This window comes from Carlito syrichta, unplaced genomic scaffold (assembly GCF_000164805.1).
Source record: "Carlito syrichta isolate Samal-C Ts95f unplaced genomic scaffold, Tarsius_syrichta-2.0.1 Scaffold304710, whole genome shotgun sequence".
Lineage (NCBI taxonomy): Eukaryota > Metazoa > Chordata > Mammalia > Primates > Tarsiidae > Carlito > Carlito syrichta.
Window position 1 is genome coordinate 471,626 of NW_007248806.1, and position 20,699 is coordinate 492,324.

A 20,699-nucleotide genomic window follows, 5' to 3' on the forward strand; every position below is an offset into this window, starting at 1 on the left:
CCACTCCCCTCAGCCTCCCAAAGTGTTGGGATTACAGGCTGAGCCACTGAGCCTGGCCGCCATGAGAGACTTTAAAGACAAGAAAGTCAAAATTAAAAAAATTATTTAAAGGCTAGGTATGGTGACTCACGCCTGTAATCCCAGCACTTTGGGAGGCAGAGTTGAGAGGACTGCCTGAGCTCAGGGGTTCAAGATCAGCCTGAGCAACATGGTGAGACCTCATCTCTACAATAAATCAAAAAATTAGCTGGGTGTGGTGGCACATGCCTATAGTTCCAGCAACTTGGAAGGCTGAGGTGGAAAGACTGCCTGAGTCCAACAGGTTGAGGGTGCAGTGGCAGTGAGTGTGCCACTGCTCTCCAGGATGAGTGACAAAGTGTGACTCCAACTCCAAAAAAAAAGAAAATTACTTAAAAATGATTTTTAAAAGTATGTATTGGCTGGGCTCAGTGGGTCAGCCTATAATCCCGTGCCTTGGGAGGCTGAGGTGAGTGGATTGCCTGAGCCCGCAGGTTCGAGACCCGCCTGGGCAACTTGGCGAGACCTCATCTCTACAATAAATCAAAAATTAGCTGGGTGTAGTAGTGCACCTGTAGTTCCAGCTACTTGGAAGGTTGAGGTGGAAGGACTGCCAGAGCCCAGCAGGTCGAGGCTGCAGTGGCCAGGAGCGGCCACTGCACTCCAGTCTGAGCGACAGAGTGAGACTCCAACTCAAAAAAAAAAAAAAAAAAGCATGAATTTTCCAATCACAATATAAAATAGAAGATTTTTTATAATAATTAGGAGATATGTGCTTCTTTATAAAATAATGCACTATAATCTAATTGGCAACTCTTTAGCAGCAGCAAGTTAAACCTTCACTTACCCTGTATCCTTCCTAATGTAATTATATGGAGAAGTTCTCAAAATAAAACGATTAACATTAGTTTCCAGCATTCTATTCTAGCTATGCTAAAAGGATCACTCTTTCAATTGGAGAAAGTCAAACTATAAAGGTAAATAAACTGTATTTTAAAGCAAAATATTTACTTCACTCACTCTGAGTAAAGAATCTGTTCAGTGTAATTGTGAAAACAAAAGCAGTTTCATGATAGAGTAACTCAGGCTTCTGAGTCACAGAGACCTAGGATGATTTTTCTTGAATAATTTATTTCACTAATAGGAGCATTGGTTCTCTTGGTTATAAATGAGGGTATAGGCCCACAATCCCTTATCTAGAATATGGATCAGGTATGTCTTATTTTGTTTTGGAGACAGGGTTTCACTCTGTTGCCCTGGATGGAGTGCAGTGGCACACTCACGGCTATATATGTCATCCCTTCCAAGAACACTTTCCTCATTCCCTTCTCTTACTCTGTTGTTGCCAACAAAATACTCATCTGTTCACAGGATTTGCTTTCACTATAGGATTAGGAAGAGCAGGGTGCCTTGCTCCTCTTTGTATCCCAAGCCTAACAGTTTACCCAGCACATTGTTGAACTGAAATGAATTAGACACTGAACTAAGTCTGAATTGTACAGCATTTTCAAAAACTGTCAGGCTCAGTTTGAAATGTAACAAAAAACAATCTATAAAATTCCTTTAAGACCAAAGTCAGAGGGCTTTCTTAAATGAAAAAAGAGCCAGGAATTGCAGCCCTACACGAGATCTTGTCATCATTCCCTTTAGTGGAGTCACCTTTATGTTGCTGGCAGTAGAGCACATCACCACTGGCTGTTTCAATGTGTTAAAGAGGACAATTCTCAGAGAACTAGGTATGTTTAATATAATGGACTGAGCACTGGCAAGGTAACTCTTACTTAGTTTTAAAACATATACACGTTTTAAAGACAAAACATTAGAATTAGTAGACATACATCAAAGACGAAGGCAATGAACAAAAGCAAGATTTTAATACCTTTTTATTTCTGAGGTAGGATTTCTTGGCTGAAACCCGTCCACGTCTTGCTTCCAGCTGGCGTGCTTTCTGCTGAAGTTTCTGTAGCTCTTCCCTCTGTAAGTATACAGATGCTGCCATCTCTTCCTTCTCCAGCATGGCCTCCATGCTTTCGTAAGTGTCATAATACACCACTTCATCTCTCTTCTCTGTTACAGAACAGCAATGAGGGGTAGTAGTTAAGAGCATGGGATGTGGAGCCAGACACAACAGGGTTCTAATCTACTTACTGGCTCTGTAAATTTCAGACAAAGCCCTTAGCGCTTGAGTTTCTTTGTAAACTGGTGGTTATTAGAAAATACAGCTTAGCCAGGCTCGGTGGCTCAGCCTGTAATCCCGTGCCTTTGGGAGGCTGAGGTGAGTGGATTGCCTGAGCCTGAGGGTTCGAGACCCACCTGGGCAACTTGGCAAGACCTCATCTCTACAATAAATCAAAAAATAGCTGGGCGTGGTAGCACGCTCCTGTAATTCTGGCTACTCAGAAGGCTGAGGCGGAAGGATCACGGGAGCCCAGTGGGTCGAGGCTGCGGTGGCCGGGAGCGACCACTGCACTCCAGTCTAGGTGACGGAGTGAAACTCTAACTCAAAAAAAAGAAAATACAGCTTAAAGAGTACACGTATGCAAAGTGTCTAGCAGTGTATGGCACACAAGTGCCCAATTAATGCTAGACATGCTGCCTCCACTCCATCCCCATAAAAAAAATTTAATGTCTTAACAGAAGAAACACAACTGGTGTTCATATGCATTTTTCTTATATATTCAATATTTTGTGGACTTATGTGGTTAAATGTACACCATACCTGATATCAATCTTTTGATGCTTTCTAGTTGTGCTGTCAATAGTAACTCTTCACACTTCAAGATTTCAAACTGTACTTCATATAACTGAAGTTGCAGATCATAATAATCAGCTTCTAATTGATCTAATCGGGCTATTGCTTCTGTACCACCCTGCAAACTCTGCATCTGCATTAAAAACAAAAATATTTCTAGTTAGTGGGGACAGGAAACAAACTAAAGTTATGGTTAGAAATTATTACTAATCAGATAGGGTAAATCCACGAAGCAACTGCTTCCAGAAAGAAACCTGTAAACAAGAAACCTAGACTTTTAAAAAAATCTATATATAAAAAAACGGTAATAACCAAGTGATATTATATGGTTATCCAAGTAAGTAGGTAAACATGGTAAAAACAAGGTTTTTAATGTTTATGTTATACTCATTTATATTTATTTCATTCTCTAAAGTCAATGCTGAGTTACACAATTACTCTCTTCATATGAGATACATGAAAATGACTGGGACACTCAGATATTTACAACAGAATGGTAAAAACCAACTGATTCCACACATCAGGGCTTTGCTTAGTTCACAGCCTAGCTAGCTTCTGGGATCTGTTGGCTGAAGAGTGAGGTAGGTGCGTGTGAGCGGAACAGCAAAACAGAATTGCTTTAGAGGGAAATCCTTGCAATCTATGGGAAATGATCACCATTATTCTAGGTAAATGCAGTCAGGATTCTAAACTGAACCCAAAGGATTCAGAAATTGCTGGGCATGGCTCATAAAGCGGTAGATGGCCTTACATGAGGTTTGTTTGGTTGGCCAGTTTTTGGCCCTGAAGACAGAGGGAACATTTTTGCCAGGAATCTGAAGGAAACTATTAGAGTAGAACATGTGCTTCAGAAACTGGTTCCTACACTACTATTTCTATGGATTCCTATTTGGTTCTTTGGAGAAAGGCAGCTGCAAGAAGCAAAGAAATGGCTTCTGAGGAGTCAGTGAAATGTGCTGGGACATCTGGCAGTCCTTGGGCAGTCCACAGAGGCAAAGACGGTGAATTCTTATTGCTCTGAATGATCCCTTCTGTCTGGTGAAATTGATGACACATGTTAGCATAAAGAGTATTTTTGGTTTTGGTTTTGAATTGGGGTCTCACTGTCACAGAGGATGGAATATAGCGGTCTGATCACAGTTCACCACAGCCTAGACCTACTGGGTTTAGGTTGTAGAATACTACCAAGCCTGGCTAATTTTTTTGACAAGGTCTCGCTATGTTGCCTAGGCTGCTCTTGAACTCCTGGGCTCAAGCAATCCTCCCATCTTGGCCTCCCAAAGTGTTGGGATTATAGGCATGAGCTACTGTGCCTGACCTAGAGTACGTTTTATTCAAGATTCCAGCTTTTGCTTTACAGTGCAGTATCTACACAGTTTGATCCAATGACCAGAGTATGTTTTTCTTAATGCATACTATCAAATCCCTTTAATAAGAATTTTGAACTGAAAAGCAATGTCTAGGCTCTGGTATAAGTGTATGGTGATGTCTATATACTTTTAAAAAATGAGATGAATTAAATAAAGTGACAGTTAATATAGTTTATAAATCAACATAATTATCTAAGTTGTAAGCCTGTGAGTGCTCTTGCTGCACTAAGAAATATTTTAAGAGCGACAAACAATACATATAACAATGCCAGGTTGGGCATGGTGGCTCACGCTTATAATTCCAGCACTTTGGGACATGGAGGCTAGAGGACTGCCTGAGCTCAGGGCAACTTAGCGAGACCTCATCTCCACAATAAATAAAAAAGTTAGCCAGATGTGGTGTGCGTGCCTGTGGTTCCAGCTACTTGAAGGCTGAGGTGGAAGGATCACCTGAGCCTAGCAGGTTATGGCTGTGGTGGCTGTGAGTGTGCCACTGTATTCCAGCCTGGGTGACACAGCGAGCCTGACTCAAAAAACAAACACACAAACAAAAAAACCAAAACACCACCATCACCAAAATGGTTTTAATTAAAGTGGCTAGGGAAGGGAATGCTGACAATATGAAATCCTGCTGTTTGTCCTAAGTCCTAAAATCAGAACCTAGAAATGTCTGCCCATAGATTCTCAGACTCACTTTAAATTATAAACATTCCTTTTCATCCCATCCTGGGGATCTTGCCCAGTTCTGGAGAACACAGCCCCAAGATGTGGCTTCTGTTACCTGCATCTACACTGTTGCCACAGGATACAAATAGGTAAAATACCTAATGTTAGACAGTTTTCTTCAAATGGGAATTTGCCACGTTAAAACCTTCATGTAAACCAATCTAAAAACCTTAATCAAACATCACCTTCTAGTGACACACTGTTCAGGCCCAGGCAGTTATTTCCACTGTCACTACTCTGGTTCTCTCTAGCTATGGGTGTCATTTACCTGCTATGTTCATGATGTGCTAAGTTCTTCCTAGCACTCGCCAAGTTTGTCCCCCTAACCAATCTTTTAGTTAAGGAAGAAGGTTAAAAGCCAGCCCCCTGGTGACGTGCCTTTACATGGTGAGCCACCTGAACTGCAAGTAGAACAGTATTCTGACCTGCCAGGGTCAATGTACCTTAACACTTGAGAAGCACAGTGCTACCAAGATACAGTCAATATCAAATACCAAACTGAGAAAGGAAGTGGGTATACTCTTACAAGCAGTGACCTCACCCCCAATTTTCTGGTTCAGTGAGTTCTATCTAGAGCAAGAGTCCAGAGGTGGATTTGCCAAGGGCTAGATTCTAAATAAGAACAAAACCTCGCCAGAAAGATGGGCAGAGAAGGAGTCTGTTAAATCTCCACCCCTGAAAGAGCAAACAAAATGACAGTGGTGGGTTTTGGGAAAAGCTAAAGGGGTGTACGAGCACAGTAGATAGGGCTTTTATGGGACAAGAAAAGGAGACTCTTTAATATGAGTAAAAGAAACCCGTGAGGAAAAAACAGCACCCTGAAGTCTATCTCACCTTCAACATGGAGGCAAATTCCTTAGTATAATTCATGAAGAGTTATGGAGTGGGCACCCTGCTCCTAATCTCTCCCTGCTAACATCTGAAATTTCCAAAATGATTTTCCTGTCTTTAGCAGATAGTAACAGACCTTAGGAAAAAGGAATCCAGAGTGGAAGGAAGATTAATTCCAGATAATGGAGCAGTATAGAGAAGGTGGGTGCCATAAGAGTGGTGGCTGCTAACACTCAAGGGAAATGTTTCCCTGGGCAAGAAGGAAGCTCAGAAGTTTTAAGCACTTAATTAAAAATTTGGCTACCTTAATAGTTTACTCAGCTCAATGTTCACACTCCTAGAAAAATATGCTTTAGCTATCAAGATATCTGTGCCTGAAACCAAACTGTGGCTTCCCAATGTGACCCAGGTAATGAAGACCAAGACTTGAGGCCCATACAAAATACCACATCACCTTTTCAATAGCATCCTTGGGTAAATCCTGAAACGCTGGTTAAGGCAAGTAAACATCTGAAGCACGGGAAATTATGAAATCACAAGACCCCTAGAAAATATGTGTAAGTTACATTTCAAAAAAAGTAAAGGAATTCAGTCAGGGTTTCCTAAGGAATAAGTCTGCAGAACCGGGATCTATAGAGTTGCTCTCTTCAATATGGTAGCCAATAGCCACTTGTGACTATTTACATGTAATTTTAAATACTGCTTCTCTGTTGCATAAGCCTCATTTCAAATGCTTATTAGCCACATACGGCTAGAAACAACCCTACTAAAGACTGCAAATACTCAACATTTCTCTTAATTGCAGGGTGTTCTGTGGGACAATGCTGTTTTAGACCCTATGCTCATATCCACCATGGCATACAATCAATGCTCAATAAATACTTGATGAATTAACATAAAATTGAAATAGGGAAACATAACCTTAATAAAAGCAATATGCTTTTAGGAGAAAGATGAAAATAAGTAGCTAACTTCAAGACTGGTATATACTCAGCTCAATATTCTAGTAGTTTATATACCTTTATGTTTTAAAATTTTATTGTTATTTTAAAAATAAAAACAGGGTCTTGCTATGTTGCCAAGGCTGGTCTCGAACTTCTGGGCTCAAGTGATCCTCCCAATGTGCTGGGATTACAGGCGTGAGCCACCATGCCTGGCCTTTATTTTTACTTTGTAAAAAAATAGTGTATCTTGACAGAAATGATCAAGGAACTACAAGTGGATAGGGAATGGTTAAAATCATCCACCAAGGAAAGAAAGCTCACGGATATACTTTTTAAAATCTTTCAACCACAAGGGCTGGAAACCAAATGTTTTTTTTTGGGGGGGGTTAATCCCTAGTTAACCAGAAAACACAAGCCTACCATTTAACCGAAATGCTTTCTATGATGTATTTCATGATGACATCTTAATTTTACTACCTTCTATTTCAATTAATAACTATACAGAAAATCTCATTTCAGTATCAACCCTTATTTCAGTAACACTTCTAGCACATATTCTACTCCTAATCCTGTGTGATTATATGTATTTTAATCTTGTCCAATGGTTTCAAATGGGGGGGGAAACCATATCTGATATAACCTAGATTAATAATATAGATCCGAAAGTAAATATTTACTTGCATAGTCAGATTATTCTATTATTTCCAACCTGGATAGACGAAGTATACTACTGAAAGAGCACAATAAAATTATTAAACTCACTACAACTACAACTATGCTACAACTAATTAAATTCACAGGATCCTTTCAAAGGTATTTGGCTTCAAAGTTTTGATGGAAAACCTGGACATTACAGGCCAGTCTGAAGTAATAAGCTTGGATACAGATGATGTGGGTGTTTTTTTATTTTGTCATATCAAGAAAAACTTTGCTTTAAAAAAAACCTTAGCCAGGCGCCAGGGGTTCACGCCTATAATCCCAGCACTTTGGGAGGCAGAGACAAGAGGATTGCCTGAGTCCAGGGGTTTGAGACCAACCTGGGCAACTTGGCAAGATCTCACCTTTACAATAAATAAAAAAAATTAACCAGGCGTGGTGATGTGTGCCTGTAGTTTCAGTTACTTGGAAAGCTGAAGAGGAAGGATCACCTGAGCCCAGCAGATTGAGGCTATGATGGCCATGAACAGTCACTGCACTCCAGACTGGGTGACAGAGTCAGACTCTGTAACTCAAAATAAATAAATAAAATTAAATTAAAATAAACCTTAAGGGACTGGGTGCTGTGGCTCATGACTGTAAATTCAGCACTTTGGGATTCCAAGACCAGCCTAGGTGACATAGTGAGTCCTGGTCTCCACAAAAAACTGAAAGAAAAAAAAACAGCTGGGCATCGTGGCATGCACCCGTGGTCCCGGCTACTTGGGAGGCTGAGGCAGGACTGCTTGAGACCAGAAGTTCAAGGCTGTGGTAAGCCATGATCCTGCCACTGCACTCCAGTCTGGGCAAGAGAGTGAGACTCCAACTCAAAAAATAAATAAATAAAATAAAATAACTTAAAGGGACCAGGCACAGTGGCCTGTAAGCCCAGTAGTTTAAGAGGGTGAGGCAGGAGGATTGCTTGAGGCCAGGAATTCAAGGTTAGCCTGGGCAACATAGTGAGACCTTGCCTCCACGAAAAAAAAAAAAAAAATTAGCCGGGCATGGTATGGTGAACTTGTAGTCCCAGGTATTCAAGAGGCTGAGGTGAGACAATCACTTGACCCAAGGGTTCAAGGTTATAGTGAACTAAGATCCCAGTACTGCACTCCAGCCTGGGTGACAGAGTGACACCCTGTCTCTAAAATAAATATATAAATAAAAATAAAATAACCCAAGGGGATAAAACATATCAACTTTTTTTTAAAGAATAAAATCTCTAATTTAAATTATGGGGTAACACTATATTGTGAAACCTTTGCTGGCAAAGTATTGTTTGGGATGAACTTAATACTCTGCATTTGTTCTACTTCTCATGAGTCATTTGGGTCCCTTAAACTAATGCTAATAAACTGGTGCAGTACATCATCACAGACACATATAAAAAGCACAATACCTATATTATAAACTCAACAAACACAGCCTGGCAAGAATGACTAACTGGCAGTTTTAACAAATCCTGTGAAGAATTCAAACACAATACAAAACATTAAAAACAAACTATTACAGTCATGGGATGGCCCAGGGAAATGACTCCCAGGTAATAATCTCAAGTTCTTAGGGCCCACTGTAGCCTCTTCCTTCCTCTTCCACCCTAGACCAATTCCAGAGAAAGCAATGCTCCCGCAGTAGTGAGCAGTCGGAATCTTCACCTTCCGTAGCAATCTTAAGTACCCTATATTGCTAGAACAACTCAGTGTCAGCCAGGTTAGAACAAAGCTAGTCATATGATGAAGACAAAGGTGGGACTGTACTTCACAGGCAGTAAGAGGGATTTTAAATTTAAACGTTCCATAATTTTAAAAAATTTGAGACGGTAACATGAGGGAGCAAGAAAAGGAGACTGAGGATGAAATGCCTCAGGAGAACATGAAATGGGCTGAAATCCTTGCACAGTGATTCTGAAAAGGAAGTGTAAACAATTTCCAAGATAAGCCAGTTTTACTTTCTAACAGTAGCAAATAAAATGTAAAGGAAAAATAAAATCATGATTAAAAACCCATTAACAAAAAGATTTCTTTCTAGATCACAGGTCTGATACTTTATAGGTTACCTTTATTTTTTAAACAAGACTAGATAAGCATAAGTATTTTTAAAATGTCAATGAGGACCTCCTTGGTGTGTCACCTAAGCCAATTTATTTTACATAAAGCTGTATTAATATAATAAGAGTAGAAATGACAGTTTGTTCTTCTCTGGAGACTGAAATGTGCTACTTTCATATATATATATATAAATATATCTCCAATATTTTAAAGCCAATATGGACAAAACTACAAAATAGGTACTAATACTTGCAAATCATACATAAGACTTGTATCTAAAATATACAGATCTCTTACAAATCAGTAATAAAAAGATAAAAGCAAAGAATTAGTTTTGTTTGATAGGAATAAAATGGGAAGTTCCAAAATATAATGGTTATGAGTATGATATAATCAAATCAAACAAAATAAACAAAATGCCACGGCCTTAGGATTTTAACTAATTTTCCCTGGGCAGTGACATTCTCAATAATTGCTAGAAAGCTTTAAACTTTTACAGTGTAAAAAACGTTAAGGCAACTAAGAAATTCTGCTGTTGGCCTCTTTTTGTTTCAACAGTGAGTGCTTCCTGCTGTCACACTGGGGTACTGTGAAATGGGCTATGTGTCTGACTTTTATGTGACAACTTAAGCTAGAGGTCCTATCATATGTGTTTTCATCTCATGGAGACAGCATAAAATCATGAAATCAGAAAAACATCTTGGACAAAGATAAAAATGACAAATCTTCAATTTTTTTGGATTTTATCTATTTTTCTGATGGTTTGGTTACCTCTTCTTTTAGTGCATGTTTCCTTTGTTCCAAGCAGATCTCTTTAGCTCTCATCATCTGCAAAGTCTCCTTAGAGACTGCATACTGGAGTTTTTCCATACGTTCAGCAGCTGCTGCCCATGATGCTTTACCAAATTTCTTCTGATCTGCTCGCATTCGATCATATACAGCTATTAACAGTAATTTTTTAAAAAGAGAATTAAGACAAAAAACAACTTGACACTAAAGAATCAGAAAATCTTAGATTTCACTGACCACACAAAGAAATACAAATCCTACCCCCATGATAAACTGCCTATAGCAGCACTAAAATATAATGTAACAGTCTTGTAGACTCTCTCTAACGTCTACAATTCATCCTTAGAAAAACATTCTGCAAATGAAACTTGTCAGATTTTTCTTTCAACTTTAAAATAAATACTTTCATAGCTGGGCACGGTGGTTCACACCTACAATCCTAGCACTTTGGAGGCTGAGAAGAGAGTTGTTTGAGCCCAGGAGTTTGAGACCAGCCTAGGCAACATAGTGAGACCTTGTCTCCACAAAAAAAAAGAAAAAAAAAATTCTTTCACATGTTAATAAACTTTCAAAGATTCTATGAAAACATTAATTCTGTGAGGTTTTATGCTCTCCTCCTTGGTATGTTAGTTCAAACCAGGGCCATAACTATTCAAAATTATTTAAATTCATATTTTAAGTTTTATCATTCTGTGTCTTATAACTTGATGTATAGAGAAATAAGTCCTAGATGTTAGCATGAAACTCAAGTAGGCAATTTGATTAGTGCCAAATGTAATCTGTAAGTTGGGACATATTCACTGACAGTGTCTTTTATATGTTCAGAATTAAGTGATAAGTAATTTTGTGCTTCTACTACATCCTAACCATTTTTTTAAAAAGAAGTATAGTTCAGTGACCTTTGTCTAATTGCTTTTTCACAATGACATAAGTATTACTTTGAAACTGTACAGACAGGCAGTTTCTTATGCTCAACTCTCTCATACTTCTAGTGCCAATGCCCAAATATAACTAATTCTTCACTCCGTCTGGTGGTTACCCCCATCAGGAATATTGCTATTTCCTGATTTACAGTCTTCTCCTATAACGGTGAGGAATTTGTTTACTGAAAATCTCTACTCCCAGCACAGTTACTTCCTTTGTTTTCCCTAGGAGCTTTATTATGCAGTCTTCTCCTCTAACTGCTGGGATTATGAGTGATTTTTATGTACTTTCTTGTGTAATTATTCTGAACATAAAATACTTAACCATTCATTTTCAAAACTATCTAACAAGGGTAATTTTACTAGAAAACTTACCTTTTTGAGCTTTAGCTGTTATTTCAAAATATTTGACAGTAAGATCTTGAATAGATAGTACAGCCATATGAGCCTTTCGCTGCCAATCAGCATCTTCTTTTTGTAGACTCTCAATTCTTCGGGGTCCCAGATAATCATTCTCCATGGAAATCTTTAGAAAGAAAAAGAAAAAATTAAGAAGTTCATTTCTTTTATTCATCCTTAAACTTTTTTTTTTTTTTGAGTCAGTCTTACTCTGTTGCCCAGGCTGCAGTATAGTGGTAAGCTCATGGCCACCGCAGCCTTGACCTGCTAGGCTCAGGTGATCCTTCTGTCTGAGTCTTCCAAGTGGCTAGAACTACAGGCACACACTACCACACCTGGCTAATTTTATGATTTATTATAGAGACGAGGTCTCGCCATGTTGCTCAGGCTGGTCTCGAACCCCTGAGTTCAGGTAATGCTTTGGCCTCCGTCTCCCAATGTGCTGGGATGACAGATATGAGCCACTGCGTCTGGCCATCCTTAAACTTTTTTTTTTTTTTTTTTGAGTTGGAGTCTCACTATCACCCAGGATGGAGAGTAGTGGCACACTCATGGCCACCGCAGCCTTGACCTGCTGGGCTCAGGCAATCCTTCCACCTCAGTCTTCCAAGTAACTGGAACCACAAGCACGTGCCACCATCCCCAGCTAATTTTTTGATTTATTGGAGATGAGGTCTTGCCAAGTTGTCCAGGCTGGTCTCAAACCTGTGGGCTCAGGCAATCCTCTCACCTCAGCCTCCCAAAGTGCTGGGATTATAGGCATGGGCCACTATGTCTGGTTCACCCTTGAACTTTTAATGAAAGTTTATATGCCAGATATTGTGTCTGCTGCTAAGACAAAGAATACTTGTTTTTCTCTACTCTAGAGGAGAAGCTGTTATTAATTTACAAAACAAGTGAATTAACAATGATACTGAAGATATCTGACAAATAAGGTTCCCATTTCTCCCCCTCTACTTTCTTCCATCATTCTCCCCTTGCACAGATAAGTAGAGTGATATGATATATACCAAAATGCTAAGACTGATTATTTTGGGGTCTTTGGATAATGAAGAATTTATTTCCACCTCTATGATAACTAATTGTTTTATGTTAAGACTTATTTGTGCCAAAAAATTTTTACTTAAATCATATGTTTAACTACCAATAAACAAATAAAATAACTGAAAACTCAGATTTTAAGACTGATAATATATAAAAATCAGTCCATGTGCATATTGAAGATTCTGAACAAAAAACCAGAAAAAAACTAGTCATGTATTGCTTACAAGAATCACAAATGAAACCAAGAGATAAAGGAAAGCTGAAAATAAAATGATAGGTAGAATGGACCAGGTGAATGCTAAAACAAAATTCAAAGTGATAATATAACTATATTTCAAAACACTATATAGGTATTTTTTAACATGGAAGAAAGATACAATTCAACAACAGCAATGGACCATTTGCACACACAATCCTGCTTTACCATACATAAAGAAAAGACTATCAGAGTAACATTATTGGGGGGGGAGAAGGGCCAGGCGCAGTGGCTCACACCTATAATCCCAGCACTTTGGGAGGCCGAGGTGAGAGGATTGCCTGAGCCCACAGGTTCGAGACCAGCCTAGGCAACTTGGCGAGACCTCATCTCTACAATAAATCAAAAATTAGATGGGCTTGGTAGCTGGGTGTGGTAGCGTATGCCTCTAGTTCTGGCTACTTGGAAGGTTGAGGTAGAAGGATCACTGGAGCCCAGCAGGTCAATGCTGGGGTGGCTTTGAGTATGCTACTGCACTCCAGCCTGGGTGACAGAGTGAAACTCCAACTCAAAAACAAACTAAAACAGGTGGAAGGATCACCTGAGCCCAACAGGTTGAGGCTGCAGTGACCAGGAGCATGCCATGACCCTCCAGCCTGGGTAACAGAGTGAGACTCCAACTCAAAAACAAATAAGCAAGCAAAAAAACAGGTAAAATGCTAACCCACCCATGACATGTTAAAAAAAAACACTGACCAGCTGGGTATGGCAGCTCACAACTGTAATTCCAGCATTTTAGGAGGCAGAGATGAGAGAATTGCCTTAGTCCAGAGGCTTGAGAACATCCTGGGCAACTTGGCAGACCTCAAAATCAATAAATAAATCAAAAGATTAGCTGGGCATAGTGGCGCATGCCTACAGATCCAGCTACTAGGAAGGTTGAAGTGCAAGGTCAAGGTTGTGGTAGCCACAAGTGTGCCACTGCACTCAAGTCTGGGCAACAGAGTGAGACTCTGACTCACAAAAACAAAAGAAAACAAAACAAAAATCAAAATCAAACAAACAAAAAAACACTGACCGAGTATCATTAAGCCACTAAAAATGTGATAAATTTAGAAAGTAGAACTAATACAAGCCATAGTCTCTAGACAATGCAGAGAATTAAAAGAACAGTCTAAAATAAAATTTTAATCACCAGAAATTTAACACCCTTAAGCCAGAAGAAACTTAGCATTAAGTTTTCATTCTGAAGCAACAATATACTGCTCCTTAGGCAAAGAGTTTTCTCAAATAGCAAACAAAATAGCAGATTTTATTTTTTATTTCTGAGTCGGAATCTCATTCTGTCACCCAGGCTGGAGTGAAGTGGCATGCTCACGGCCACCGCAGCCTCGACCTGCTGGGTTTAGGCAATCCTTCCATTTCAGCCTTTCAAGTAGCTGGAACTACAAGTGCACCACCACACTCGGTTAATTTTTTTATTTATTGTAGAGACAAGGTCATGCCAAGTTGCCCAGGCTGGTCTTGAACCCCTGAGCTCCGGCAATCCTCTTGCCTCCACCTACCCAAGTGCTGGGATTACAGGTGTGAGCCACTGTGCCTGACAAGCAGCAGATTTTAAAGGGGGAGAAGACTAAGGATTTTGTGTTGTATGTCTTAAAGTTGAACTTTGCAAAGGCTACAATCAGAGATAAAAGTGCAGTATTGCTGACACACACAAGACATTTTAAAGCCATGAAAGTCAATGAGGTTGCCTAAGGAAGTCAAGAGAAAAAGGCTCATGACTGAGCCCTGAGGAGTTGCAGCACTCTGAAGTCTGGTGAGGAACAGCCTACAGAAACCAAACCAGAGATAGGGTGTCAAGATTTGAAGAACTTACCCTTGTCACACACTGTCTCGAGGTGGAGTAGAAGGACTAGTATCCAGGGAACTAACAGCTTGAAAACCACTGCACTCAGTAGCACCAGTTGTGGAGTAAAACAGGCAGACTCCCATTCCATCTTCAGATCTCAGCACCATTGTTGGTGTGTGGCAGCCTTCCCTGTATTCTCCATTAAACAGTTTTCAGGGCAACACCTGTATGTTTCCTTCATACCATAATCATACTGTATATTATTTTTTTGAACTTGTAAATACTGACTGTTTCCCCTTCTTAGAGAAGAGGTTGCATTGGCTTTGCAGTTTCCCACTAGCCTAACATGAACCAGACTATCTAAAATATTTCTTGAGTGATTGAAATAAATTTTAAAAATCAATTTATTTTTAATGAGAGATGAGAAACATAGATATGCATAAATATTTTTCTTAGAAATAATTATAAGAGTTGGAAAAGAGGAGGGAAAAGGGCAGAACTTGGAGGAGTTATGAACGCGTACAGGTGGGCCTTTTGCTTTTTGTCATACCATAATGGGAGATCACAGAACAGGGTGGATGTTGGTAAGTATCCAGCAGAGGGAGCTGGGCAAGGTGGCATGCACCTGTAATCTCAACTATTTAGGAGGCTGAGGTGGGAGGATTGCTTGAATCTAGAAGTTGGAGGCTGCAGTGAACTATGACTGTACCACTGCATTCTAGCCAGGGCAACACAGGTAGACTGCACCTCTTAAAAAACAAACAACAAAAAAACTATTTAGCAGAGGGAGAACCTAAAGAAGCAAGAAGCAAGGCACAGTGGCTCACACTTGTAATTTCAGCACTTTGAGAAGTAGAGGCGAGAGGACTGTCTGAGCCCAGTGGTTCAAGACCAGCCTGGGCAACTTGGCGAGACCACATATCTACAATAAATCAAAAAAATTAGCCAGGTATGGTGAAGCCTGCCTGTGGTTCTAGCTTCTTGGAAAGCTGAGGCAGAAGAATTGCCTGAGCACAGCAAGTCAAGGTTGCAATAGCTGTGACTGCTATGCAATTCCAGCCCGGGCGACAAGAGTGAGACTCCAACTCAAAACAATAAATAAATAAAGATGCAAGATAGAGATGGGGCTAATTAGAGTTGAAAAGTTTCTGAGGAAAAAAAATCTTCAAAGAATATTAATCAAAGATGTTCACACTGCAATGTTGTTTGAAATTAAAGAAAAAATGGGACCGGGTGTGCTGGCTTATACCTGTAATCCCAGCACTTTGGGAGGCCAAGGCAGGTGGATCGATTGAGCCTAGGAGTTCAAGACCAGTCTAGGCAACACAGCTGGACTTCATCTCTACCAAAAAAAAAAAAAAAAAATCACCGGACACAGTAGCTCACACCTATAATCCCAGAACTTTGGGAGGTCAAGGTGAGAGGACTGCCTGAGTTCACAGGTTCAAGACCAGCCTGGGCAACTTGGTGAGACCTCACCTCTACAATAAATAAAAAAATTAGCCGGGTGTGGTGGTGTGTGCCTGTAGTTCCAGCTACTTGGAAGGCTGAGGCAGAAGGACTGCCTAAGTCGAGGAGGTCAAAGCTGCGGTGGCCATGGGCGTGCCTTACTGCACTCCAATCTGGGTGACAGAGTGAGACTCTGACTCAAAAAAACCCAACAACCCAGATATAATAAAATCATATATAATATACCCATAAAATACAATTTTAGATAATATTTAATAATGCTCATGAGGATTTTTCGCAACAGAAGAAAATTATTATGCTATAATATTAGGTGAAAACAGGTCAAAATCATAAATATAATTTCAATTACTGCAATTCCCCTTATCTGTAGGAGATACATTCCCAAACGCCCAGCAGATGCCTGAACAGATAGATGGTACAAAATCCTATAGACTATGCTTTTTCCTATACATACAAAACTACGATACAGTTTAATTTATAAATTAGGCTCCGTAAGAGACTAACAAGAACCATAAAATAGAACAATTAAATGATATACTATAATAAAAGTTATACAAATATGGTCTTTCTTTTTTTTTTGAGTTGGAGTCTCATTCTGTTGCCCCGACTGGAGTGCAGTGGCATGCTCCTGGCCACTGCAGCCTCGATCTGCTGGGCCCTAGCGAGTCTTTCGCCTCAGCCTTCCAAGTAGCCGGATTACAGGCACCTGCTACCACACCCGGCTAGTTTTTGATTTATTGTAGAGACGCGGTCTTGCCAAGTTGCCCGGGCAGGTCTCAAGCTTTCAGGCTCAGACAATCCACTCGCCTTGGCCTCCCAAAGTGCTAGGATTATAGGCTGAGCCACCGAGCCCGGCCCAAATATGGTCTTTCTATAAATTAAAATACTTTAATATTTTTGGCCTGCAGCTGACTACAGGTATCTGAAACCAGGGAATGAACCTACAGTAAGAGGCAACTACTACACATAAAATCCCCCTCCCAAAAAAAGACAAAATGCATTTGAATCAATGCCATCTTTTGGTGGTAAATTATGCACGAGTATTTTTCCTGCTTAGAAATTATACTTTCCAAATTTTCTTCAATGGATGTGTACTGCTTTCATATTCATAAATAAGGAAAAAAATGCTGTCTCTTCTTGGGCTCACAAGCCATAACAACCAGGCAGGTTGAAGGTTATCCTAGAGATTTTCTGTTTCTAGTCACATGAACAATGAGTTCATGCATGCCTACAAGAGGGCTAGCAAACAGCAAAATTTGAGTTTACTGCTTTCTTTCAGCCTACAGGAACGGAGAAGTGGAGAGACGATCAGACTCTAAATGTCTCTCTTAATAGCTGTAAGACAGAATTATATGAGTTCCATTTCTGGGACTATAAATACAGTGCCAAGTTAAAAGAAAAAAAATTAGGCCAGCAGTGGTAGCTTGGGTTCTTGGTAAGATTCCCTACTTATCTGAACTGGATTTTTTTTTTTTTAATCTCAGAAGACAATTACTGTATCTCCAACTCTTACAGAAGGGGTCTAACTTAAATATGCACTGAATTTGGTTAATTTTTTTTCCTTGTAGATTTTCTGATGGCTAATATCTGGAAATCGTTTCAACTGTCTCACTGGAATAAAGAGATCACTGTACTAGGTGGTTCATGTAGCATAAATATGAGTAAGACACATGTTCTCTCCAAGACACTTGCAACGTAATTGGATGGTGGGGGTTGGCAGAAATATCTATAGTATAGAAATCTGTCTTATTAGGAGACATAGCTCTGTTATTTATTAACTTGAGATCTTTGACAAATCACTTAACATTCAATTATCCACTTAAAATGATGATGTATTACACAATGGCTTGATGCCAGTACCATACTAAATACCAGGGAGGGCATCCACACTCAAAGAATTAGAATATGAAAGAAATGTCAGGGTAGAGTGTGCCTAAGATACTGAGAGGGTGCCAGGTACACAGGTTTGGCTGCAGAATCTGGTCAGCCTTTCTAAAGGGAATGATGAGTAAGTGGATTCTTAGAGAACAAGTAAGCCAGGCTTGGTGGCTCAGCCTGTAATCCCGCGCTTTGGGAGGCTGAAGTGAGTGGATTGCCTGAGCCTTCGGGTTCGAGACCTGCCTGGGCAACCTGGCGAGACCTCATCTCTACAATAAATCAAAAACTAGCCAGGCGTGGTAGCACGCGCCTGTAGTTCCAGCAACTTGGAAGGCTGAGGCGGAAGGATCGCCGGAGCCCAGCAGGTCGAGGCTGCAGTGGCTGGGAGCGGCCACTGCACTCCAGTCTGGGCAATGGAGTGAGACTCCAACTCAAAAAAAAAAAAAAAGAGAGAGAGACCAAGTAGAATCACAGCCAGTTATTGAAGATGGGTAAAAACACAATAAAGACATTTTGTAATCTTTGAGAAAAGTAAAAGGTATTATAAGGAAAAAACATATTTTAATTTTTTGTTTAGATTAGGATAGACTTCACTGAGCTTCAGGGCTGCAGATGGCTTTCATATTTATGCTGGTACGTTAACAGGTAGACATAGAATGTACAGGGAGAGACAAGCACTGAAAAGGTGCAGGAGCCAAGAACCAGTCTAAGAAGCGACCTAGAGGTAGATATGCTGTTTGTGCTATGGGATGGAAAGTAGTCCAGCCTGCTCTCTTGCAGGAGAAACAAACAATAATAATGAGCGATAAGACCAGGAAAGTAGGTTGCCATCACATGATGTGGTCTTTAAATGTCAGGTTGAGTATTGTGTACATAATTTGACATGAAACCTGTGGGATTCTCTAAGCAGTTTTTTTGTTTTTGTTTTCTGAATCGGAGTCTCACTTTGTCACCCAGGCTGGAGCAGTAGCATGATTACAGCTCAGCGCATCCTCAAGCAATCCTCCCGTTCCAGTCTCCCTAGAAGTTGGGACTACAGGTATGTACCACCACGCCTGGTTATTTTTTTGTTGTTTTGTTATTGTTGTAGAGATGAGGTCATGCTACATTGCCTAGGCTGGACTTGAACTCCTGGGCTCAAGCAAACCTTCCACCTTGGCCTCCCAGAGTGCGGGATTATAGGAATGAGCCACCACGTCTGGCTGTCTAAGCAGTATTATATAGTATATTTAGACTTCATCTTAGATTTAAGGATTCTTTTTTTTTTTCTATTACTTGTTTGCTGTGGCGAAATCAATAAAAATCTTGGGAGAAAACCTAGGAAAAATTATTCTAGTCATCGACTAGGCCAAGAATTTACGGCAAAAACCCCAAAAGCAAATGAGACTAAAACTAAAATAAATAAGTGGAACTTAATTAAACTATTTCTCAATAGAGCCAACAGGCAACCCACAAAATGGGAGAAGATATTCGCAAACTACACATCTGACAAAAGACTAATATCCACAATCTACAAAGAACTCAATTCAGCAAGAAAAAAACAACCCCATCAAAAAGTTGGCAAATGTCATGAACAGACATTTTTCAAAAGAAGATATGCAAATGGCTAACAAACATGAAAAAATGCTCAACATCACTCATAATCAGGGAAATGCAAATTAAAACCACAATGAGATACCACTTGACACCAGTCAGAATGACTGTTATTAAAAAATCAAAACCAATAGATGCTGGTATGGATGAAGAATAAATGGAACACATACACTGCTGGTAGGAGTGTAAATTAGTATGACCTCTACCGAAAGCAGTATGGAGATTACTCAAAGAACTAAAAGTAGATCTGACATTTGACCCAGCAATCCCATTACCAGGTATCTACCCTAATGCAGGGGTCCCCAAACCCCAGACCATGGACCAGTGCTGGTCTGTAGCCTATTAGGAACCAGGCTGCACAGCAGCAGATGAGCAGGGGGTGAGCCAGTAAAGCTTCATCTGTATTTACAGCTGCTCCCCATCACTCACATTACTGCCTGAGCCCAGCCTCCTATCAGATCAGCACTACATTAGGTTCTCATAGAAGCATGAGCCCTATTGTGAACTGCACATGTGAGGGATTCAGGTTGTGCTCTCCTTATGAGAATCTAACACCTGATGATTTGAGGGGAAGCTGAGGTTGTGATGCTAGTTCTAGGGAGTGGCTGCAAATACAGATTAATATTAACAGTGTGGTCTGACTGCACACCCCCGCCCCCCATGAAAAAATTTTCTTCCACAAAACCAGTCCCTGATGGTTGAGGACTGCTGCCTTAAGGAACAGAGGTTGTTACATAAAAAAGACACCTGCGCCCACATGTTCATCACAACACAATTCACAACTGCAAAAATGTGGAATCAACCTAAACGCCAACCAACCAATCACTGGGTAATGAATACTACTTACTACGCAGCCATAAAAAAAGAATGAAATCATGTCCTTTGCAGCAACATGAATGGAGCTGGAAGCCATCATCCTAAGCACACTGACTCAACAGAAAACCAAACACTGCATGGTCTCACTCACGTAGGAGCTAAGCAGTCACAAAAATGGAAATAATAGGTACTGTGGATACCAATAAAGGGGGAGGAGGAGGGGGGAAGGGACTTAGGGTTCTGAAATTACCTACCAGGAACAATGTTCACCAGCTAGGAAATGGGCCACCTGAGACCCAATCCCCACCACTACACAATATGCCCATGAAACACACACGTGTACTCCTGAATCTAAAA

General features: G+C 40.2%; 1 protein-coding gene across 2 annotated transcripts in view; it reads right to left on the minus strand.

Moving 5' to 3' along the window:
- Positions 1 to 20,699, minus strand: part of JMY (junction mediating and regulatory protein, p53 cofactor) — a 91,831-nt gene that overhangs the window by 26,748 nt on the left and 44,384 nt on the right. For both annotated transcript variants that reach the window (XM_021713748.1, XM_021713747.1), the window contains 4 exons: positions 11,470 to 11,620; positions 10,154 to 10,323; positions 2,738 to 2,903; positions 1,898 to 2,085 (listed from right to left, as the gene is read on the minus strand). In XM_021713748.1, the coding sequence (XP_021569423.1) occupies positions 1,898 to 2,085; positions 2,738 to 2,903; positions 10,154 to 10,323; positions 11,470 to 11,620 (675 nt within the window). The remainder of the gene's footprint in view (positions 1 to 1,897; positions 2,086 to 2,737; positions 2,904 to 10,153; positions 10,324 to 11,469; positions 11,621 to 20,699) is intronic.